At 31.0% G+C, this 25,691-nt stretch overlaps 3 protein-coding genes across 3 annotated transcripts; 2 read left to right on the top strand and 1 right to left on the bottom strand.

Annotated features, from left to right (window-relative positions):
• The first annotated feature begins 7,462 nt into the window (after positions 1–7,462).
• On the top strand, positions 7,463–10,783 carry LOC145335479 (uncharacterized). The gene is made up of 4 exons (XM_080181240.1): positions 7,463–7,598; positions 7,844–8,065; positions 9,472–9,583; positions 10,653–10,783. The coding sequence occupies exons 1-4, from the start codon at positions 7,497–7,499 to the stop codon at positions 10,781–10,783; spliced, it is 567 nt and encodes a 188-aa protein (XP_080037366.1). The 5' UTR covers positions 7,463–7,496.
• A 333-nt stretch (positions 10,784–11,116) lies between these two features.
• On the top strand, positions 11,117–13,960 carry LOC145335103 (uncharacterized). The gene is made up of 5 exons (XM_080180821.1): positions 11,117–11,240; positions 12,229–12,391; positions 12,821–12,877; positions 13,276–13,351; positions 13,822–13,960. The coding sequence occupies exons 2-5, from the start codon at positions 12,278–12,280 to the stop codon at positions 13,908–13,910; spliced, it is 336 nt and encodes a 111-aa protein (XP_080036947.1). The 5' UTR covers positions 11,117–11,240; positions 12,229–12,277; the 3' UTR covers positions 13,911–13,960.
• A 167-nt stretch (positions 13,961–14,127) lies between these two features.
• Positions 14,128–20,761, bottom strand: LOC145304420 (uncharacterized). The gene is made up of 19 exons (XM_080146300.1): positions 20,696–20,761; positions 20,474–20,578; positions 20,286–20,348; positions 19,920–20,218; positions 19,406–19,792; positions 19,173–19,336; positions 18,916–18,959; positions 18,783–18,820; positions 18,452–18,495; positions 16,650–16,791; positions 16,532–16,578; positions 16,347–16,446; positions 16,101–16,234; positions 15,677–15,856; positions 15,506–15,577; positions 15,007–15,123; positions 14,559–14,711; positions 14,332–14,490; positions 14,128–14,135 (listed from the first exon to the last, which is right to left on the bottom strand). Exons 2-19 carry the CDS (start codon positions 20,474–20,476, stop codon positions 14,128–14,130), a joined length of 2,154 nt encoding a protein of 717 aa, XP_080002426.1. The 5' UTR covers positions 20,477–20,578; positions 20,696–20,761.
• Between the last annotated feature and the right edge of the window lie 4,930 nt (positions 20,762–25,691).

Genomic DNA, 25,691 nt, shown 5'->3' with positions numbered 1-25,691 from the left:
CCATATTTTTTTCTATTTATTCATTATTATATAGACGTCTTAATTTGTAAGATTCTTTTGTGTATATGTCGTCATCCATATTTTTTTCTATTTATTTATTATTATATAGACGTCTTAATTTGTAAGATTCTTTTGCGTATATGTCGTCATCCATATTTTTTTCTATTTATTTATTATTATATAGACGTCTTAATTTGTAAGATTCTTTTGTGTATATGTCGTCATCCATATTTTTTTTCTATTTATTTATTATTATATAGACGTCTTAATTTGTAAGATTCTTTTGTGTATATGTCGTCATCCATATTTTTTTTCTATTTATTTATTATTATATAGACGTCTTAATTTGTAAGATTCTTTTGTGTATATGTCGTCATCCACTTTTTTTCTATTTATTTATATAGACGTTAAGATATATAAGTTTTCCAGAATTTTAATGTTAGGGGGAGATTTGAAATCTGCATCAAATTTTAAGGATTTTTTATAAAATTTGTTTTTGGTATTATTCTAAAAGCGGAAATGCATTTCAAGTTAATTAGTTTTGACCAATAGGATAGGTGGATTTTAAACTACCTGCGCTCTAATTGGTTGAATGATGTACGCCATCCAATCAGAGCGCAGATATTTTAAATCCACCAATCACAGATGCCAAAATTAATTAACTTTCCGCTTTTAGATAAAGAATTATAGAAAAAACGAATTTTATAAAAAATCCTCAAAATTTGATGCAGATTTCAAATCTCCCCCTAACTTTAAAATTCCGGAAAACTTATATATCTTAATAGACGTCTTAATTTGTAAGATTCTTTTGTGTATAAGTCGTCATCCATGTTTTTTTCTATTTATTTTGAATTATTGCAAGTATTTAAATTTGACATTTTGGTAATATTTGTATTCAATCTTAGCTGAAACACTTGCATTACGGCAAAATGAATCATTACAGTATACAACATGAAAGATGTTTGTCTGATAGTAACTTTTTAATAGTAACGAAAGGTATTACTGTACATACAAATTCTATTTTAGAGCAGGAAGGGAATTACATTGTATTGTAAATTTTACTGGTACCCCATTTTAAAAAAAAAATACGTTTGATTAAAACCTTTGGGTACTTTTATCAATTCTTGGTTGGTTTCTTAAAACTTTTTCAACCAATAATTTTAATCCACAGAAGGGTTATTTTATTTATCATCAATAGGAATACGTCTATTACTTTTTAAAATATATGTGATGACTTTATTGTAAAGGATTCTAAATAGTACAGCCAATGTGAATTTAATATGAGATGTGTAGAATGTTTTGTTTAAGTCAAACTAACATTAATTAATTTTAAAACATGGGGTGGGGTAATTTTTTCCAGGGTCTAACTTTTGCCGGGAGTTCTATCCCTGCGGGGCTACATAGTATTATATTTAACACTAGTTGCTACGCCCCTAGAGGCCTCTAGTGGCACTTTGAATGTTTTTTTTTTTATTTAAAATATCTAATTAGAGAAATAATTGGTTTATGTTTCGTTCAAGTCTCTTTTTCGGGAGGGTTAATTTTTTTCTAGGTGCGATTTATCTTGGGAGGGTGGTGGTACCCTCCCCTAAAATAGTTATAAACCTTCCCGGGACCTATGAGAAGCTACCCTGTTAAGGAGAACCAATTCAGCAGTTAGCGAGATCCTTCGGTACAAACACACAGACATCCTGTTACTTTAGTTGTTGTTGTTGTTGTTGTTGTAGCCATGATTCTCTGAAGTTAGGACTCAGATCCACACGGAGACTGGAAGTGAGAATCCTTTGGCCAATCTTAGATTGGTAAGCTTCGCGCACAGCTGATTGTATTCTATGTTACATTACAAGCTGACCCGCAATTCTCGTGGAAGCTACTCAATTATTACATCACCCTGGCCTAGAGTTTTGGCAGGTGTTCCATATTAAGCCACCCTAATTAATGGCACTCTGATACGAGGAGCATGGATGAGGGAAAGCATGATCAGAGCTGCTTGATTTGTAGAATCCTAACTTCCTACAAATCTCCCCCCTTACAACCCTAGGGCATCTTAGGGTAGGTTGCGTGATCATAATCTGACAAATTGCGACAGCATTTGTCAACCAAGTGCAGTCTATGTTGGGACTTGAACTCGGTTTCTCCCAACCACAGCGTAGTGCGCTAACCACTACACTATGGGACACCCTTGTTACTTTAGTATATGGATGACCCGACCTGACCTGAAATAATAAACAATTTATTTTAAAAATAAAATAAAATATTTTAGACGCAAGAGCACGTTTCTAAATTTATATAATTGCTAAATTTTGTGCATTTCTTATTTGATTTACATGAATTTGCTTAAGACATAAATTCAGGGTTTTGGAAATAATTTTCATTCTAATTTTTACAAAGATGTTACTAACTTTTTTATTCGTTGGCGTAAAAACTTTGTGAACTCTAGTGCATTTTGATTGTTTTGTCATTAAGTTTAGTGTTCAAACGTTTCAACCACTTATCGTAATGCACAAAAGGGGTAATTTTGTGCATTATCAATGGGGATGTACATCAATTTATTGGCCATTATTGTATCCCTTTAGAATTAGATTCCTGTTGTAACATGAACCCTTATGAAATGAACTTTACATAAGTAATATTTGTTTTTGGTTAATAAATAGTGGAAATATGTCTTAACATGTTTAATATTTGCTAACACCTATAGAATGGACTACATTTTATGCATAGCACATTGGGCAAATAGAAAAATATTTATAGTTATAAGGCCTACTTTCCTTCCTTCAACTAGACTTATTACCATTACCTTGTAAGGGCGGGATTCCCCTTCGATTTTAAGTGCTCATCTAGAGAACCAAGAGCATCATCCACGTGTAACGAGATTCGATACTCTAACACCCAAGGATATTAGGTGAAGTAACTTCCATCAGACAACCAACTCTCTGTGACGCACGACCTTTGTCTGAGAAGTCTTAACTGCATGATAATGAGCTGCGCCTGCTTTGGGCCAAGGCATTCCCCCCACTCTAACTGTTTACGTCGCGCATCTGACATAAAAGCAGTTGGAACCATTTTTAACGTCTTTAGTTATGAACCTGTTACCTTCCCGACGAAGAGCGGATGCGCTACGTGTTGAGCCACGGTCGCGGGTTTTTCAACTAGAGTTAATAATGATTTACGAATTTTGTAGCCTTTTTTGCCAAGATAGCTAATAAAGAAAAGGAAAAGAAGAGTGATAATTTAAAATGGAGAAAGAGAAAAAAAAGAGAAAAAGACTACTAGCTGCGAATGTTATTAAATGACCAAACATACCTTAGAGAATATACACAAGAAAAATCAGACCTTTATCATTTACTAGCGGCTTCGTCCCTAGCCTCTAGGGGATTTGCCCCAAGAGGCAATTAAAGAAAAAAAAATAAGTACCTCTGGAGATGCCCATACTAATTTTAAATAATTAAAAAATTAAAATAAGCACATCTGGAGATGCCCCCACTAATTTTAAATTATTTTTAAAAAAGAATTGGGGGGGATTTTTCATTTTTTGGGGGGTTGGGGGTGTCCTTTCCAGGAAAGTAGCCTAAAACCACTAAAGGACCAGTAGGTATGTTCCATGAAGATTAGAATCCGATTGAATCAGTTGTTACCGAGATCTTAAGGAACAGACGGAAAGACAGACATCGTTCTACTTTGAATCAATAAAATGTCACCTTTCTTTATTAACTTACTACAGGTTTTTGAAATGGAATAAAATTAAAGTCAACACAAGCCAATCAAAATTGTAGGTCAATTAGCTATTTAGGTTTAACATGGATGGTTATATAAATATTTGCCGTACTTACATTTTGCATGGGTAGACTTTGAACTAAAAATGGATATAGGATATATGTATATGGAATATGTATAGACAAGGAAATATTTGTAGTCAATTTAGCTTGCTATTATAGACCTCATTTATTAGTCAGTACGTTTATTCAGTAGGAGGGAAGGGGGTGGGTGGGAACTTGGAAGTTTCATTAATATAGCCAGCCGCAAGTATTACTTTATCAGAGTCCATGATAATCTGTTGCAACATCCAAGTAATAATATATCGATTGTCAAAAACGTGATTTTTAATGGTTATATAAATATCAAAATGAGCAGTGTCGCTTTTCAATGGATTATGTTGACACCATGGAAACTGTCCCAATTTTTTATAACTTTTGCGGAACATGTTCCAGTTACGTCATATACGTTTCGGGAAAGAGAAAGGGAAGGGGGAAAGAAAAAAAGGGAAGGGGGGAAGAAAAAAGAGATGGGAGAAAAGGGGGTTTTCCCCATCTCTTTTGAAGAGATTTTCTTCCCCCCTTCCCTTTCTCTTTCCCGAAACGTATATGACGTAACTGGAACATGTTCCGCAAAAGTTATACAAAATTGGGACAGTTTCCATGGTGTCGATTATGTTACCCAAAAAGCTAATCTCCATATTTTCTTTGTCCATTAAAGATCTGAATCTAAAGGAATAAGACAATGGCTGATAAAATGATGTACATCCCTAATGACGATACACAAATTCACCTCTTCTGTAGATTAGAATTAGCGGTTGACACGTTTTTACACTTAACTTAATATATGAACCAATTAAAATTCACTGAAGTCCGACGAATAAGAAAACGTTTCAATTAACATTGGGGACTAAAGTAATGAATAGCCTATGGCCCCCTATCTCTCTGCATGAAAGAACACCAAAACAAAGCTTCTCCTCAAAGCGCAACTTATCTTATCCAGTTTTTAAAAAAAGTATGATGCTTATAATCAATTTACCTTTTTATCCTATTATATATTGTAGAAAGCTTTTTTGTCTGTAGCAAATAATCTCATTAACCACTGAACCGATATTGTTCTTTTTTACAGTGGAGGTTTTTAACTATTTAGGGGGAGAGTATCTCAACTCTCCAATTGAAAAATGACTCCATCCCCCCAATAAAAAAATATTCTTTTTTCTTTTTATATCTTAAAATTAAAATGGAGGTGGGGGTTGACATCCCCCTTCCCTCTCCCACCTTAAAGTGCCCCTAGAGTTCTTTAGGGGCGTAGTCGCTAGTATCCAAATAAAGCAGTTTGTGTAGATAAAATTAAAATAGCAGCGTTATTATTGGAATCAAATTTGGTCATGAAATAAGAAACTTTTCTTAAAGGTAAATTATTTTTTGAAAAATATCAGTATAAAAAGTATATTAATTCAAATTTGCCACTGTTGAAATAAAACAGAGTTAATTATTACAAAGCAAATATAATGGTGCTATCAAATGTTTGATGTTGCTTCATTTTACAAAAAAAAATATTACATAAAGTTTTAGCCATAGATATGGTTTTTGTATTATATAAACATACAGTTATCTCAATTAAGTATAGTCTAAAACAATTCAGATAAACATGCGAATAAACTGTTCTTATTTTTTTATGAAAGTTGTCTGCATTTCTTATATTTGCATTAGATTTTGGTATTGCTCAAAAAATCAGCCATGTGACGTTATAAAAATGAGGGAGATGAGAGGAGAAGTAGGAAAGAAAACTCCTAAAGATAGATAGATAATCCATAATTCTTATGACGTCACAAGGCTGATTTTTTAGACCCTTTGTCCAGCTACAAGGTTTTGTTATGCTGATAAGTACTATATAATTTTATTTTCATCAATTGTATTCATAGGCGTCCAAGGGGGGGGGGGTAATGGGGCGATTACCCCCCCAAAACGAATTTAGGGGTGACGTAGGCACCCCCAAATTTTTTTTTCATTTTACCCCCCCAAAATCGAATTACCCCCCCCTTAAAAAAAATTTTACCCCCCCCAAAATAAAAAGCTTGGACGCCCCTGATTGTATTAATAAGTTCAGTAATTTCACTTCTATTCCTCATATATTTGTAATAATTTACACTTTTTAACTACTTTCATCATGATCTCTTGTAAGTTGCCAATGTAAGCTAAAGTTTCAGTATTTTCCGAATCAATACATTCCTGCTTTGACACTTAATATTTGGTTAGATTGGTAGAATAAATGGGGACAAGGGCAAATAAAAGTTTGCATGTGAATCGTCTTGTTGTAATAATTCAAATTATACAATTTCTTATATAACCCTGGAATCTAAAGGGATAAGAAAATGGCCGATAATTTGATGTACATCCCCAATGATGAAACACAAAATTACCCCTTCTGTATATTAAACTTAGTGGTTGAAACATATAACACTCAACTTAAAGAATCAGCCAATCAAAATTCAGTAAGGTCCTCAAAGTTGTTAAGCCAAAGAATAAGAAAACGTTCATATAAAAACTTTGGTGACTAGTGTAATAAACACTAAACAGCCCATTGTCCCCTCTCTCTCTGTATATAAACATTATTATGAACAGTGTATAAATTTATTAAACAAATAAATGTATATGAGTTTAAAAGTACAATTTCAGTTTAGTATGAAGTAAAGGTCTAGCCAAACTAGTCATAGGACCATATACCTATAGGAATAACGGAGAAAAATTGACAATTATATCTTTTAGAAAGGCAACCTTACAATGAATGCCATTTTGAACAAAATCTGACGTTTTGTTGAAAACTTTGAATTTGTTGAAATAATAAAAATACTATTCTATTTGTTTTATTACAACTTTTAAAATCACCTTTATAACTTATATTATAGAAAAAAATGCAAGTTATAAAAAGTATCAGAATACTGTTTCTAGTTTTGGCGACCTGTATTTTCAGCTTTCAGGGAATGATCCTTAAAAAAAAATATTATTCTTGCAGAAAATGTTAAAAATATTAATCCCAGGAACTAAAAGGGATAGAACAATGGCCGTTAAATTGATGTGCATCCCCAATGATGATACAAAAAATTGCACCTTAAATTGGTAGTTGAAAGTTAAAACGTTTAAACACTGAACTTAATAAACCAACCAATCAAAATTCACTAAAGTCAACAAAGTTGTTAAGCCACCTAATACGAATATGTTATTATAAAACTTTGGTGACTATTGTTTTAAACAGCACATTGTCCCCTCTCTCTCTCTGCATTACCCCTAAGATGTACTATTATCATTTTATTTCAATCAATAATATTAAAAGTTATAAAAGCTGGTAAGGTTTTAGGTTTTTAAAAATAAAATTCTTTTGTCAAGAAAACATCTCTTTTCTAAGATTTTTCTCTTGTGCATGAAAAAGAACCATTAAAACATGCAATTAATAAAAAAATTTCTCAGAAAGGGTTTAGTAGCTTTAGCAAAATTCCATAAAGTTGTGAGTAAGATTACAGTCAAATGCATTTATTAGGTCAAATTGTTTTTAAATATGCGTTTAATTATACTACACGTTTGGTCAACATTAAGAAGAGTTAGACTTAATAAGCGCTTTTGACTGAAGCTTGCTCTCAATTTTATTAATATTGCAAAGACTACTATTCCCTTTGTTGATAAAAATTGGAGTGTTAGCTATTGGTAATGAAATAACTTGCCACAAATAAGGGTCAACGCTTTTAGATGTATCAATCTCTTAACAAATATATAGACCCTCCAGTAATTCAAACTCTATCAACAATCAAACTTCAGGATATGAAACAGCCAGTCTTTTATATCTGTCAGGTAATGCCATTTACAGTATGGCTTCCAAACCGATTGAAATCCGCTGGATTATAACCGGTTCTCATTCATGCTGAAATATTATGTATACCTTCGCATTAACGACAATTTTCACAAATATTAAAATAAAAATCATAAAATTATTTTCATACTAGTTTTGGTAGCCCTGGAGGTTTTAATCTTATAATTTTCATTTTAATATCCGTGGAAAGCTGTCTATTATACGATGTAATAAATATCTATTATAGAATGAACAAGTGAACTTCACAGCTCTGAGAAGCAATGGCTACAACCTTACTGGCCAATTATTCTCTGGGCAACGTATGAATGCGGGAATCAGTTGGAAAGGAAAAGATGGAAATATGAGCTTTGATCAATTGAAACAGCAAATTTATGAAAATGATTTTACAACACTCAATGTTATGAAAGGCCAGATTGTTAACAATGAAAGCATATTTATGTTTCCACAGGTAATAAATATTGGTGTTTTGTAGTCTAACAAGGATGACAACATCCATAAAAGCGAAGCTCTGAAATGGAAGGACAAACGAACATTAACACTTGTTGAGTGTCAGAACTGAATAAACTGAATATTAACGCACATGTCTATACAAAATTATAAGTAAATTTGTTGCAAAACTGAGAAAAACTCTATTCACGGACTTACTGACGTTTTTAGGACTTCATTATAGAGATGCTTCGCTTACAACACTATTACTTGTTGTAATAGGAATCAGTATACCAAAAATCAGATGAATCGGATAATTTTAACATACAAAAATTTGTTGTTAAAAAAATCAGCATGTTTTAAATGTTGGAAGTGCAGTAACGATTATAGAGTTGCTGCGCTTTCAAAGTCGTACCTAACTGTTAAAGGAATCATTATCCAAAGTTTAAAAATCAAAATGACAATTCTAACCTGTTTAAATTAACGAAAAAAGCTAACTGTAACGGACGGTTGTATGGACCGACCCTAATTATAGAAAAGCTTCACTTTTAAAAAATATGAAAGGAGGAGGAGATATTGGGCTGTTTATTGCACTAGTCTCCAAAGTATTTTAATAACATTTGTTATTTGATGGCTCAACAACTTTAGGGACTTTTATCATTATCACGTAACCGTAGTTCTTTATGGCAGGTTTCCTACTTTACATAATGAATAAAAACATTAAGGAAATTAATATTGTCACTTCTTGAGATAAATACTGTTTAACGTACAAGTTAATGATTGCTTAAAATAATTATCTCTTAGATGTCAAAGATCTGTAAAATTTTAGTCTGTGTCATTATAAATTTAAAACTTGACTCTGATATAAATGTAACTTATTGTGTTGCATCCTAAAGGGATAGTTGCAGGAAATGATTTCAAGCAGAAGCTACAAGTTTACCATCAAACATATACAATTTTGTATTACAATAGACAACAAACAATTAGTCATCATGCTGTTTTTTTTGTGTAAATAAGCCAGCTATTTAAATTGAATAAATTACAATTTTCAAGTCTTGATATTTTTAAAACCACATGATGGGAAATTTTCTTTCGTCATCTTAAATCATTGAACAGGAAAAAAAATGCAGTTCATTAAATTCAAATTCAAATGCATTTTGTGCAACATCCACTTTAAATAAAACTAGCGGCTACGCCTCTAGTGGCACTTTAAATGTTTTTTTTGTTCAAGTCTTTACGATACCTTTTTTCTGTTGCATTCAAGTCTCTAAAATATTTTAATTTTTTTCGATTTTTTGTGATTTCTCTTGGGAGGGTAGTGGTACCTTCCCCAAAATAGTTATAAACCTTCCCGGGATCTATGAGAAGCAGCTCACACACAGAAATCCTGTTACTTTAGTATAAGAATTGACTGAATTTAATTAATAGGGTTACTGTCAAGAGGTAAAATTTGCTGACATTGCTGAGGGAGATTTTACAATATCAAGCAAAGTAACCTTCCTTGCTGTGGATTCAAGTGTTAAGAGCAAGCTCAGAACAGGTATATTTATACTTTATATTTATCTATATAACCTGCAAAAGTGGCTCAAAACTTGGCGCATCCATTTGTCATCAGGAAGGTGATAGGTTCGAATCTTGGCTCTAGATTGCGTAATAAAAAAAGATGTTAAAAATGGTTCCTACTGCTGCTATGTCAGGTGGGTGACTTATAGTTTGAGTAGAGGGAATGCCTTTGCTCATAAACATGGAACTCATTACCATGCACAGTTAGGTTTTCTAAGATAAAGGTCATGCAATCAAAGGGTTGGTTGTCTGTTACTTAACCTAATATCTACCGATGGGCGTTAGAGTTATGCATCCCATTACAAGAAAATGATCCCTTTGAGTTCTATAGATGATAACTTAAAATCAAATGAGAATCCCGCCCTAGTTAGGTAAGAGACAAAATAGTATTTATCTATTGTGTCAAGGTTAGCAACTTGTCTTTTTAATTGCCATGTAGGAGATCTCATCAAGAGAACCCAAGGGCATTATCTGCTTGTAATGAAATGCAATACTCTAACGCCCAGTGGCGAATATCAGGTTAAGTAACATCCAACAGACAACCACCCCTTTGATTGCATGATCTTTGTCTGAGAAGTCCTAACTTTGCATGAATTGCGCCTGTTTATAGGCCAAGACATTCCCCCTACTCTAACTATTGAGGAACTATTTTTAACGTCTTTAGTTATGACAGTCATCTTCCCAATGACGAGCAGATGCACTACGTGTTGTGCCTGGGTTGTGTAAGGAGGGAGATTTTTGAGTGGTTAGGATACTTAATAGTCACGTACATACATAATATCTATACAACCCATCTCCCAAGTGTCGTTCATAATGGTGACTTAATTTGGGACACCTGCCATACTCAGTAAGGTTGAGGTAATAAAGAGTAGCTCCTTTGAGACAGCGGTACTTGTACTTGTACTTGAGTGTGAAGCTTGATAGCTCTAGTGGCTATACAAAGTGTCTCGTCCTACTCTGTGACTACTTAGGACCAAACGGCTACACACACGCCTGCTTTTTAATTGAAGAGATTGTGTGTATGTCTGATCTGATTTAACTTTCAGGTGGAAGTCCTGATGCTTGGTATTCTGTAGGACCAAATAATCTTGGCAGATATGATTGGGCAAGAATTCAGATTGTTTATGAAATTACAGATGCAACCTTAAAGGAACACATGATTAAATCATTGCTTTAACAACTGCTAATAAATGTTTCTTGTATTCATTCGTAACTGATTAATATCCAGTGGATTAGAACTGGTTCTCATTCATACAGAAAAGTTATGTTTAACATATATAATATCCAGTTTTCTACGAATATAAAAATGTACAATCTTAAGATTAAAACCAGTTTTTTTAGACAGTGCACTCATCATTTTGGTTCTAAAAAAACTGGTTTTAAGCTTATAATTGTACATAATTGTACACAGAAAGCTGTTTATAATACAATGCGAGAAATAACTATTATTTGGTTAAAAAAATCCTTTTTAAATAAGCAAAAGTAAAATTATTTGTTGAAACACAGGAAGGGTCTGTGTGCACTAATTATGAAAAGAGTAACTCAAGCTATGATCAATGTATCATTGATGCACTGAAAGAAGAATTGGTATCTGTCTATGGATGTATCCCTCCTTGGGTACCTGGTCATATCAGGTATAGTTGGTATCTGTGTATGGATGTATCCCTCCTTGGGTACCTGGTCATATCAGGTATAGTTGGTATCTGTGTATGGATGTATCCCACCTTGGGTACCGGGTGATATCAGGTATAGTTGGTATCTGTGTATGGATGTATCCCACCTTGGGTACCGGGTGATATCAGGTATAGTTGGTATCTGTCTATGGATGTATCCCTCCTTGGGTACCTGGTCATATCAGGTATAGTTGGTATCTGTGTATGGATGTATCCCTCCTTGGGTACCTGGTCATATCAGGTATAGTTGGTATCTGTCTATGGATGTATACCTCCTTGGGTACCTGGTCATATCAGGTATAGTTGGTATCTGTGTATGGATGTATACCTCCTTGGCTACCTGGTCATATCAGGTATAGTTGGTATCTGTGTATGGATGTATCCCTCCTTGGGTACCTGGTCATATCAGGTATAGTTGGTATCTGTGTATGGATGTATACCTCCTTGGGTACCTGGTCATATCAGGTATAGTTGGTATCTGTGTATGGATGTATTCCTCCTTGGGTACCTGGTCATATCAGGTATAGTTGGTATCTGTGTATGGATGTATACCTCCTTGGCTACCTGGTCATATCAGGTATAGTTGGTATCTGTGTATGGATGTATTCCACCTTGGGTACCTGGTCATATCAGGTATAGTTGGTATCTGTGTATGGATGTATTCCACCTTGGGTACCTGGTCATATCAGGTATAGTTGGTATCTGTCCATGGATGTATCCCTCCTTGGGTACCTGGTCATATCAGGTATAGTTGGTATCTGTCTATGGATGTATACCTCCTTGGGTAACTGGTGATATCATGTATAATTTTAACTAATCATTAAACTGCTTTTTATTTCAATAAAAGTCTGTTTGATGGCTAAACTGTTCAAATGTTAAAAAAATCTCCTTTTTACAAGAATTGGACATTTAAGTATAACTTAAACCTTTTATATCTAACTCTTTATAGTGGTCAAATATGTGAAACAGACCTAGCTGTGGCGCAGCCTGTACAGCCAATGAATCTGATGAAACTGTTGAATGAAGTTATTGTTGAGCTCTCCTCCAATGGTGAAGTAAAGATATTTAAGTCCTGCCTTCAACCATGTGTAACAACAAAAATACAGTTCAAGGTACTATATTGTTTTAAAACCAATATATTTCTGTTGATTTTTAAAATCCAGCTTAATTTGGTTTAAATCCATAAGTGTGAGTTTGGCAGTAAATATATAAATTTATAGTAAGTCTCATCCTTTATTTTCATCTAAAAATTTAATAATATGCTAATAATCTAATATTACTTCCTGTACTGCTTATAAACTAATCTATAAACTAATCAATATCCTGTGGATTAGAACCGGTTCTCAGCCATACTGAAAAAGTATGTCTATCATCATATTATATCCAGTTTTCTACGAATATAAAAATGTATAATCATAATATTTAAACCAGTTTTTTAGCCCGTGCCCGTGGTTTTAATCTTATAATTGTATATTTTATATCTGCGGAAAGCTGTTTATAATACAATGCTATAAATAACTATTGAAGATTATCTTATTAAGGTTCTTTACTCCAGTTCTGATCTTATGGAATACTCAAAAATAAAATTCTCATCTAAGGTACCTCCAATTTTTAGTAGCAAAGCTACTCTATAATTTGAAATGTCCGTCTGTCTAGATTTTTAGGTAACGATTTTCCAGAAAAATGATCATCTACTCTATGTCTTACTTCATCTGTCAGTTTGTCAGTAATGCTCTTAGGGTCATTTGTTTTATATTAAAAAAAACTATTTACCAATGCACGTCTTCTCTATAAATCATATTGTGAGTCTATCAGTAATGCTCTAAAATACATAATACTTGATTAACTGTTACCATAGATAAACTTCTGATATTTTGTATAAATATTTATAATCATACTCCACTGAACTCATTGGAATCTAAATCCTTTTTTCCCCTTCTTCAGAGATATTTTAATAACTCTCTTTGCTTTAATTACCCAACAAAGTTTTTTTTAGGATAATGTCCATGTGTTGACCGACGTTTATGGCTATGATCTCCTGATGCTCATTGTGGATCTGGGAAGTTCCCTAGGTTGGTATTCATATTTTTAGCAGCGCTGCTTCTCATTGGTATGACTCTGACCGTTGCCCAAAACGTAGCGCATCCACTCATCATTGGGGAGTTGATAAGTTTGAATCTTAACCTGACATTGCGTCATAACTAAAGACGTTAAAAATGGTTCCTACTGCTGCTATGTCAGATGCACAACATAAATCTTTAAAGTAGGGGGAATGCCTTGGCTCATAAACATCTTAATGGATAAGACAATGGACAATGTATCTACAAGGATGATAAAAAAAATTACTCCTTCTGTATATTGCAATTAGTGGTTGAAACGTTTGGACACTCAATTAATGAACCGACCTATCAAAATTAATAAAAGAACCCAAGAAGTTGAGCCAATGAATAAGCAAACATTTTTTTAATAACTTTAGAAACTATTAAAATAAACAGCCCATTGTCCTCTTTCTTCCTGTGTTATTATCCTTGTCAATATTCAGGTTTATGGCTGGGACTAAGTGCTATCAGTTTTCTTGATATTGCTCTGGAGTTTTGGTATTTTATGTCAAAAAATAGATATCTTAAATAGAGGATATGTTTATTATTCATATTAGAAAATATAGTTTAATTAAAAAAAAATTGTTTTTTCTTATGATAATACCAGTTTTGCATCAAATGCTTTGGTTATGTCAAACAAACATTGTTATAGAGAAAGAAGCAAGATAAATTTATAAAAACATTCTCTAGATAAACAGCTGAAAATTATTAGTAGCTTTTAATAAACAGGTATTAGCAGATCAATTGAATTAAATGTCTAAATTTATTATTTTTAATGAATTAATGTATAATACAATAATACTGATACAAATTTTAAGGAATTAACTTCTTAAATTTTTTAAACCAGCCTGAAAAAAAAAATACATTTAAAAGAACCTAATCTATAAAAAATCAATGATAATTTCATTATTTATAAATTTTTATAGAGTAAATAAAACTAAAACAATTATTACCTTCAATAATTAAATAATTTTCTTGGCAAGTTACATTTGTACATGACTTTTTACATTCATGATTATCTTCAAGCAGTCTGGTCATACTTGATTTGTCTGCAAGTTTTAGGATGAATTCTTTAGGAGCTTTGCACAAATTCTTGGAGGTATAACCATTCTCTAAAAATAGAAGTATTTTTAAAATTTAAAATAAAATTTTAAGAAATATTTTAACAGAAGCAACATACCAATAATTTCACAGTTAATTTTGCATTTTTCTTTATGGCACTGATTACAGCATTCTTGTTGACTGTCTTGAATTTGCTCAACACCAAATACATCTTGAAGTACAAGAAGGTGCACAGGGTTTCTTAGGCAGAAAGTATTTCCAGGAATGTAATCTACAAATGTATTGTTGAAAAATATTCAATGTCAAGAAAAACTCTTCTAGTATATATGCTAAGCCTCTAAGTTATCTTCGTATAAAGATTTCTTACAGAATAGGAAGGAAATAACTAAAAACAATGAGCATATTTTAAAACATTATGATATTAAAATACAGAATTTTGATATTTTTGTACTTTAACCTATTTAACAAAACATATACCTAGGACTTTTTTGGATTTTACTGTTACTTTGTCAGACAAATCTTTTAGAATTATCATTTATATTAAATAATCTTTGAGTCATTCACACCTTCAATAAATTTACACTTATCATCACAATCCTTCATACTGGTAAAGTTGACTCCACATCCTGCACAGCACCAGTATCCCACACTTCCACCTGTTTCATCTGTTGCATCCATATCACCTTAAAAAATTAACAGCTATTTCTTGCATTATATTATAAACAGCTTTCTGCGAATATGAAATGTACAATTATAAGATTAAAACCAGTTTTTTTTTAACACTGAGAGAAGAAAACTGGATATAATACGATGCTAGACATAATTTTTTTGTATAATTAGAACCGGTTCTAATCCACCAGTTATTAATTGGTTTTGAATCAATACGAGAAAGACTTTTATTTGTTGATTTAGTGTCTATTAATTGACCTAATTAATATATTAAAAGTTATACATTTAAATACAATCTATGGGCTCTTGTATATCCAAAACCAGAATGTCAAATGCTTCAAGTGTAGTGCTATAAGATATTGCTTTTCATTTATCTTCAATGATAGTAATTAATACCTCCATATTCAATAATATCTTTAACATTTTCTATTGTTTTTGATCTACAAGCTGAGTGCAATGGAGTAAAACCTAAAATTCACCATAACACCAATTAAATTATTCAATAAGAATTTTATCATTCATGATTTGAAAAAAAAAGATTTCATGAATTTTATGAAAAAAATATACCTCCACATGTCTTTTGATTGATAAGCTTTGGAAACTTGCCCAACAAATCTCTATTTATAAAGTAATGAAGAATATTAAGCCCTTCATAAGATGTTATTTTATGATCTGCTCCAGCATCTTTAAGCTTCAAAATGACATCAGTATCATTGTGTTTAGCTGCTTGTACTAAGGCTGTCATACCTACAATTTTTGAATAAGTAAATCTTTCTTTCAAAGTATAATTGACAGTTCTCCTTTGATGCATTAAAGAACAACAAATTTAGTTACTTAAGATATAAAGGTAATAACAAACAAAAGGGATTAAAACTTTTTTATGGAGAAATTCTAGAAAACCATTGAAGACATAAGCTTATAACAGTTTACCACTAATTTATTTCTGGTTGCAATAAAGTAATCATCATTTTATTTATTCAAGATTATTAACCTGCTACATCTCTAAAGTTTAGTTCCTGGGGATAATGTTCAATGATGCTGTCAATCATTTCATAAAAGTGAATGTTGAAATGATTTTGCCTTGGAAAGACTACAGCTTTATGTAATGCTGTTACTTTCATTGTTCTGAAAACATTTTAAATATCAGACTAAAAAATAATTTGTAATACTTTAGTTAAATGTTATTGAGAGAGTACCTAAATTGAATAAATATAGCATTGAAGATTAAAAAGATTACCCATTCTTCAGATAAGTTGTTTCAGTTGATCTACAAGAAATGAGTTGATCAGCTACTTCAAATTTACCCAAACTGATAAAGTCATGTACAGTGTATACAACTGAAAATTATATAATATTTAAAATTTTCATGTGTTATAAATTTAGTAGTTGCTGTAATTTAGTCATAAATTATATATTGATTACCATCTAGTTGTGCTTGATCTCTCAGTAATTTACACACATCTTCTTTCCTGAAATTTATATGTTTTAATGAGAATTTTGATAGTGCTCAGTTCCTTTAAAATATAAAAATGTTATTCACCTTTGAATTGCACTCATGATCTTTCCTTGAAAATCTGTGATGTTTTGTTTAGTAAAATTTTCAGGAACTTTAATTATTTCTGGGTTTCTGCCATCAAATATAACAGAAACTACACCAATTACTATGAACATAGTTAACAACCCTGTCAATGCAAAAAAAAATTAATTATGTTTTAAAGTAAAACAGTATCTAATTTAAGAATTATCCTATAATATAAAGTACTTGAGTTTATCTCGGATATCTTCATTTAAAATTGGTTGTACTTTGCAGTTAAGCTTAGACTCTATATTTGGGTGGTTTAATCTATTTTCCTAGCCTCTTTCACCCTCCCCTAGAGACTAGGGGTGAATCTACTAGTTTATAATAAACCCAGAACCACTTCATTATGCAATCTACATTTTCCTGGATATTTTGTCTACGGTAGTCCATAAGTGTACAGCTTTACAGTACATTGTTTCTCTTTGTTAAAGCAACACGTATGATAAAAGAAAAAGATTCTGTTTAAAGAAAAATGCTTATATTTCAATCAAAATCTATATTTTTGTATTTTTTACCGATCCACTTCATTATGCAAATCAAAAGGAAATCAATGGGAAAACGTTTGTTTTGCCCTTTTCTCCACTTTTAAAAATAAATTCTGATAAAATAACAATTTTTTAAGGGATTTATGCATTAATTATAATGAAAAATTGTTTAAGGTAGATTTTAATGATTTTTCTAAATAAGAAATAATTGAAAAAACGAAATTCTATCCCTATCACTTTAGAGGACAACTGCTGACCCCCAGTCTTTTGGATGAAGCTAAATACATGTTAAAGATAAAAATTACCCTGAAAAGTATACAAAAATGTTTTTTGATGTGTTAAAAAAATCCATTTTAAAATCTTGATTTTGAGGATGATGGCCTTTAAGATGCTCTTACTGGTGGTGATGGTGAGCTAAATGTTATCAAAGTGCATGCCCATGATGAAAACTTATATATTGAACTATGGTCCAATTTTTGTAGTCATAGCTGCCTCCAGCCAAGCAATATTAAAAAAGAAAAAAAAATGCAATTTTAATTAATAAAATTCATAAAGTAAATAATGTAGTTTTTAGATAATGGTTATATTTCATGTCGAGAGGCTCCACTGGAGGCTGCTATGACAACAAAAAATGGTACATAGGTTAATAGACAAGTTGTTGTAATGGTCATGTACTTAGATAACATTTAGCTCACCTTCACCACCAGTAAGAGCATCTTAAAGGCCATCATCCTCAAAATCAAGATTTTAAAATGGATTTTTTTAACACATCAAAAAACATTTTTGTATACTTTTCAGGGTAATTTTTATCTTTAACATGTATTTAGCTTCATCCAAAAGACTTGGGGTCAGCAGTTGTCCTCTAAAGTGATAGGGATAGAATTTCTTTTTTTCAATTATTTCTTATTTAGAAAAATCATTAAAATCTACCTTAAACAATTTTTCATTATAATTAATGCAAAAATCCCTTAAAAAATTGTTATTTTATCAGAATCATTTTTTAAAAGTGGAGAAAAGTGCAAAACAAACGTTTTCCCATTAATTTTCTTTTGATTTGCATAATGAAGTGGATCGGTAAAAAATACAAAAATATAGATTTTGATTGAAATATAAGCATTTTACTTTAAAAAGAGTCTTTTTCTTTTATCATACGTGTTGCTTTAACAAATAGAAACAATGTACTGTAAAGCTGTACACTTATGGACTACCGTAGACAAAATATCCAGGAAAATGTAGATTGCATAATGAAGTGGTTCTGGGTTTACATTAAATTATCACCTGACAGTAGGTTTACCACTCTTTCAATTGAACAGTCACAATGTCTTAAAACAAAAGTTACATTCTAATCAGTTCATTTAAAAAGGGAACCCTTCACATTTGTTTTAAAAATATATACTATTACAAATCATGCAACCCATACTGATTTATTTGGTTAGGGTAGGAAAAAACTTTAGACAAACAGTATGAATAGTTTGTATACTCACTGAAGAGACAAATCCAATTAGTCCAGCAATTTAGAAATACTTTAAGGTTGCTGGATGAACCATACAGACAGACAGTTTGAAAATGATTAACATGTTTTATTAATTATATAATTTTAAAAAATTACCTTTTAATGCTTCTCTTGTTAGATATAATTGAAATTGACTAAATATATTAAAATCCTATTATGATCCATAATTTCAAATTTAAAATAAAGCACATCTGATCTTTTCTTAACAACAAGATTAAACACATTTTACCTTTTGTAAGATGTTCTTCCTGGTGTCAGGATTAATTATCCGATCTTGGATAAAAAAATGATGAGAATTTCATAATAGAATTTATTTATTTTTGGTTTAAGCTACTTGTATTCTAAAATCTTGGTTCAATTTTTCTTTCTTGAATAATGGTTTTTACACTAACTGCAATGCAATGCTTTAAAATGAGTGTAATATAAACATTCAACTTCTGTTAAAATATAATTAGAGTAATGAGCATTAAATGGGATAAAAATTACCTCCTGACACCATTTCTTGTGTATACATAAAGCCAATCCATCCATGTCCTGTACATTTGTACTGTATAACCTCTACAGCTGAGATTGTCAAACATGAAACTGCTATTATCCATGTATAGAGAAGAAAAATTTGAAGTTTAGCAGTGCGCTCATTGCAGTCAGTCCTTATAATTATTATAGTTGAATGAGTTTTAATTTTCTATTATAAATAAATAAACACTAATTAACATTACCAGGTATCCTTCACAGGGAACACTTGATAGCCATGAATATCAACAATCTGGACAATGATTATTACAAATGAAAGCAATAACCATAGGAATTTGTTCCAGATTCTTGCCAATGTTGATTTCCATCTGTGAACTAATACCAGAAGTGGAATACAAACTGGATGGCAGGCATGCAACTCCTCTTTTAGTTTGTCAGGAACATCAGGAATGGGCATGAATAAAGTTGATCTATCAGCAAAGTGATTCAAAGCTTTTAGATATTTAAATCTAGCTAAGATTGAGGCAACTGTTGGTAATATAACCAGTGATACACACAAAGATAAAGTAGTTATGAATATTCCGAACTTCCATTTAGTACTAAATATCATCACACTCAGCATGACTGCAAGTCTGAAAAAAAATCTTTTAAAACTAAATTCATTAAAGGAGAAGGGACATTAAAACATATATCCTAAAACCATCCTTAGAGTCTATATTTTCTTGTTACTTAAGTTATAGTTTAAAAAAACTCTCTTACCTTCCAATCACATCCACTGAACTTCTAAGTATCAAACTTAGGATTGTCAACATGCTTGGATTGGTAGTTTGACTATTCTTGTAGCTGCTCAACCCATAATTAATGGCAACAAGTGAAGTGACAATGCTAATTATTTCAGTCATTCTATCTTCTATTTGTATTGGTTCAGGGATTTCTTCTATTATATTGTGTTGGTATGAGTCTGTAATATATCTAGGATCTGTTGTAACAACTTCAAATACAATTACAGTAATTTGAAGTAAGAGTTGTGTTGTTGATTCAATTGAAATTTCATACATCTACAACATTATTAATTGATACAGAGTAGGTAATTTAAATTTTTTTTTTAATTTAATGTATAAAAACCTTCAGTTTTTGATGTTTTATTTTTCCTTTCTTATCCTCAGGGTTCAAAAAACATTTAAGTCCCTAAATTTACATCACATGATTATTGATTATAACAAAATAAACATATAACTAAGTGTTGAATATAATGTACTGTACATACTAGTAAAATTTAGTTTATCTTTTTCATATAAGATAAAAAATCTAACCATCCAAACCAGAGATAGTTGATGAAAAATAGCCTGGAAAATCTTTTTCAGATGGAAATCTTTCTTTAGTAAGAGATCTAACACTTGGCAAAATCAGTATTATCACTGAAAAAAATTTAAACATCCATAAGCTTTTTCTGGGTTATGTAATTTTTTAAAATAGTAAAATAAATAGTTAAATAATTAAAAAAAAACAATATAAAATATATTTTATTTTTGAACCTGAGGCTATAAAACTGACAGAATACAGTTGCTGTACACCAAATGACGTGTAATCAGTAGCAGGGTCTTAAAATATAATTACTGCTATATATCTTTAGTAAATTTTTCAAAATGTTAAAAATTAAACTGTATTACCTAGAATAGCAATCTCTACAGGTTCATATCCTTCCTAAACAAAAATTATTAACATAAGAATTGTGAATTTTTGGAGGAATAAAGTTTTTTGAAGAATTAAGTTTTATGAAATACTTAAATTCAAGAACAAGCTCAAATCAAAATGTTGATATCTTTGATATTAGACAAAACCCATCCCTTTCCATGGAATATTATTAAAATTTCACTAGACATAGAGACAACAAAATTTGTGGACTGCAAGGGGTGTGAAATATTAGCTTGCATGAAAACTAGGGTTGGGTGGGATACCTATTTGGCTGGATATCCAACTAATTTTTAATACTGGATATTCAGACATTAAAGTAGCAAAAAAAGATTCAAAAAACTCTTGGTACTGATTGCTATATAATACCAAGAATTTAAGAAATAATGCCTGTGTCTGTTAACTTGGATTTTTGTTGTATATAAAAGATTAAAACCGGATATCCAACTGGATAGTTTTAATATCTAGTATCCGCAAAATTATACCTACCCAGGTAAAATTAGCTCTGGACCAATAATTGCCAAGGACTATAAAATCAGATATCATATCCCAGGCAGGGAGGCAAACATCAAACAGCAAAAACAAAATATTAGAAATCGTGAAAAGTCTAAAATTAAATACATATAATAATTTAACAAAAATTTAGTTTTAAGTAAAAGTTTGATATATTGTCATTCAAATAAAATTAATGAAGTAATTAAGATATTTTTTTTTATATAAAATTAACTAAAATATATAACCTAAGATTAAAATTAAAACTATAAAATTATATAATATTGTTATTCATTGTAAATTAAGATGAATAGTACTTTTTGGTAGAATAAAAAACTTGAAATTAATAAGTTTTAAATCAATTTTAATTTATTGGTAATAAAGATAAAAGTACCTTTTGTATTGCTTTCTCATAGCATGAGAAGAAACCTAAAATTTTACAACTTATATTTCATTAAGTTTTACTTCAATTAAAATTAAATAAGTAATTTCCATCTAAATGATTCTAATATCAGTGAAACAGGAAACTAGGAATATCAAGTGAAATACTTAAAATGCATTGCTAAATTTTGCAATATTTTTGTTTAAATGGAAGTGGTGAAATAAAAGGTTATTAGAGTGGAATGAAAAGTAAAAAAGTAGCTGTGCTTTTTGGGTATTTTAGTAGCTCGATAATACCCAGGGACAAGGGAATGCTAAACAATTCTAATGGAAAATTTCCCCACAACCCCCTTCCCCTTTTCCTCCTTCTTACCCACCACTCTTCAGTTAAATGAAACACTTAAAAAGGTTTTGTGATTTTTTGTAGAAAACTTTAAAAGGTTTTGTGATTTTTTTTGTAGAATTTATTGTCAGAAAATCTACCCCTGGATAATACCTAGCTTCACATTTTATTCAATTGCTTAACAGTTTCACTTCTTTTTTGATTACCTCATTGTCTTTTTCATTGTTTTCACTTGTTTGAGAAGAATCTGAATTGTCACAAATTTTAGTTACATTTTGAATATGATCAGAATTAACTGAATTGTCTTTCTGATCATTTAGACTTTCAAGCGGCATTTCAGCACCTGCTTCCATTTTCTCATTCTTAAAATATAGGCATTGTAATTTTCCTCATCCTTCCTCCTATTATATAAGGTAGTAAGCTTTTTTTTGTCTGCAGCAAAAGGATCTCTATAACTGCTGAGCCAATATGGTTATCCTTTACAATGAAGCTTTTTTTAGGTCAAGGGAAGGTTTATAACTAATAAAGGAGAGGGTATCTCCACTACGAGAGAATTACCCCTAGAACAAAATTATTCCCCCTAAAACAAAAATGTACTTTTTATTATTAAATCTTTGTTGTAGCATTAAAAAATCTTTGACTCAAAATGGAATAACGTCTCATGATAATAAAAGCATTAAGGTGGGTCGATTTTGAACATTTTTATCTGTGACCTAGGTGGGAACTTGCACATGATGAGAGTAATAAACCTCTGAATGATTTAAAATTTAAAAGAAATACACCAACCTAACTGCTGAAAGACCCAATAACCCAAATTTAAAGTCTTCAGCTTTAATAACAAAAAAGTTGTAAGCATTTTAAAATGATATTTATGTGGTATATAAGCCAAAGAGATAAATAAATCCTGTAATAAAAAGTAGACATTTTTTGTTTAAAGCTATAGATCTCAGTCCGAATTGGTCGTACTTTTTGGGAATTTTTATAGATGTCTTGGTTTGGTTTCCTGATCTCAACCAACCTCACATATGGTGATTTACGACCAACCTCTATATATAGGAACGATGTCCTTAAAAGCTAGAGGCGAAGCTACCAGTTTATTTGGGTAATGTGAAGAAAACAAAGTTGTGGGTTTCATCATATTTTCACAGTAACTTTTCTTCTATTTCTAGCCCCTGTAGGGGGCTCTAACCCTGCGGGGCAATCACCTAACCTATCCTAAAATTCGTTTCCTTCACATGACTCGTTTATTTTAATAAGATATTTTTTTCTCTAAATTAGGTTTGCTTTGCTATTAATAAATATATTGATCTTTGTTTAAATTCACAGAACAAAAAAATTAATTGACATAACACGATAAAGCAATAATGATAACTAATCGTAGAAAATTTAAGTATTACTAATTATGTTCTTTTTGTATTCAAGTTTATTTGCATTTAATTGCTTATCTATGTACTTTTTGAAAGCATAGGTTTTTATAATATGAGTATTTCCATTCGTCTTAAATTTATTTGTTGAAATTATAAAAAATTTGCTGATTTTTCTCTTCTAGATTTTTAGATTTTTTATTTTATTGTTACTTAACATTTAACGGATAGCTTTTTTCGTTGATTTAATCATTGATAATTTGTATTGTATGACGTATTTCCATTCGTCTTAAATTTATTTGTTGAAATTATAAAAAATTTGCTGATTTTTCTCTTCTAGATTTTTAGATTTTTTATTTTATTGTTACTTAACATTTAACGGATAGCTTTTTTCGTTGATTTAATCATTGATAATTTGTATTGTATGACGTATTTCCATTGGTCTTAAATTTATTTGTTGAAATTATAAAAAATTTGCTGATTTTTCTCTTCTAGATTTTTAGATTTTTTATTTAATTGTTACTTAACATTTAACGGATAGCTTTTTTCGTTGATTTAATCATTGATAATTTGTATTGTATGACGTCATTTCTTAAGGCACTATAAAGAGCTTCAAACTGCTAGTCTATAAAATAAAAATGTCAAATGTTTTAAAGCCAACGAAAGAGAAAACGTATGTATAAAACTTTAGTGTAGGATTTTCAGTTTAATGTCTCCTTTATCCAAGTAGAATAGGGATGGGGGTGGAGGGGTTATACATACAGGATTCAGGAATATATTTAATACAATATGCATTACTAGCGGCTACGCCCCTAGAGGCCTCTAGGGTCACTTGAGGAGGAGAGAGTCGAATTTAATAACCCAATTTCTTATTTTAGATTTTAAAAGAAAATAAAAAAAAATAAAAATTTTGGGGGGGGGAAATTTTTTAATTTTTTTTTTTGGGGGGGGGGTGCCCCCCCCCCCTCATTTTTAACTTTAGTAAAAAAAATTTAAAAAAAAAAAAATTTTCGGGGGGGAATTTTTCATTTTTTTGGGGGGGGGTTGGGGGTGTCCCACCCCCCAAGAAAATAGTTATAAACCTTCACGGGACCTATGAGAAGCTACCCTGTTAAGGAGAACCCGATCGGTTCAGCGGTTAGCGAGATCCTTCGGTACAGACACACAGACACACAAACTCACAAACACACAAACACACAGACAAACAGCTTGTTATAAATTCATGGCTCATGTATAAAGTCATCCTTGTTGAAGCATTATCTTTGAATAAAAATTATTACTGATAAAAATGCAAGTTATCTTTTAAAAAGCGAAGCTTTTCTATGATTAGGGTCGGTCCGGTTAGGTTTTTTCCCTTTTTAATTTATGCATCTTTAAATCGATTTCAAACTTTTCATGATGATTCCTGTGGTAGTTAGGTAAGATTTATAAGGCGTATGATTTTGTTTCTACTTTTAAAAATTTATACTCTACAAGTGTTAATGTTCGTTTGTTATACCTTTTCAAAGCCTCGCTTTTATTGATGTTGTCATCCTTGTTATAATTAGGGCCGGATTACCTGTTAGAAAGTATACATAAAATTTATAGCAACTCTACCATGAAGTCCCTAAGTTGAATGAATGAATGAATGAATATGTATTTCGAATCTGCATGAAATAATATTACAATTTTTTAGAAAGAAGGTGTATCAACTTTTTTTTATGGCTAGCCGGTTCTTTTAGTAAGTAGTAGATGTAAAATTTTTCATAGAATTCAGATATGCAATCGGTTTTTTTGTAGACCTCTTATTTTTTAAGTAATTTAAGTTTTTTAAAAAAATAATTAAGTCGGTTTTAAGGTACTAAAACGCAACAAAATAAAAGAAGAAAATGGCCAGTAAGAACAAAAATAGTAAGATCTTTAATTTGACACCTTACTTTTAAAATTCTGTTGAGTAATTATTGAAAAAATCTATTTTTTTAACCTCGGTTTAATAAAAACTTTAGACCTAAATATTTTCTCAAACAGACATAAAAAACATGGGTTCATATATACCTTTAGAATCAGAAAAATATTACGAATCCATTGTAAGCAAAATTGAAAAAAAGTAAAAAAATATAAAAATGGCCAATTGTATTTTTTGTTCTGGCAACACTATCGTCTTCCCTTTTTTACCCCCTCTTTACCCCCTCTATACCCCCTTCCCATTTTTATACCCAATTCAAAAGTTAAGACGTTGCCTGTACAATATAATATGATATTTTCATATAATTCCTTTTA

Source organism: Acartia tonsa, chromosome 13 (genome assembly GCF_053477335.1).
Source record: "Acartia tonsa isolate MP-2025a chromosome 13, ASM5347733v1, whole genome shotgun sequence".
Taxonomy (NCBI): domain Eukaryota; kingdom Metazoa; phylum Arthropoda; class Copepoda; order Calanoida; family Acartiidae; genus Acartia; species Acartia tonsa.
Note: the sequence above shows the minus strand (reverse complement) of the source record. Positions and strands in the feature narration are given on the sequence as shown.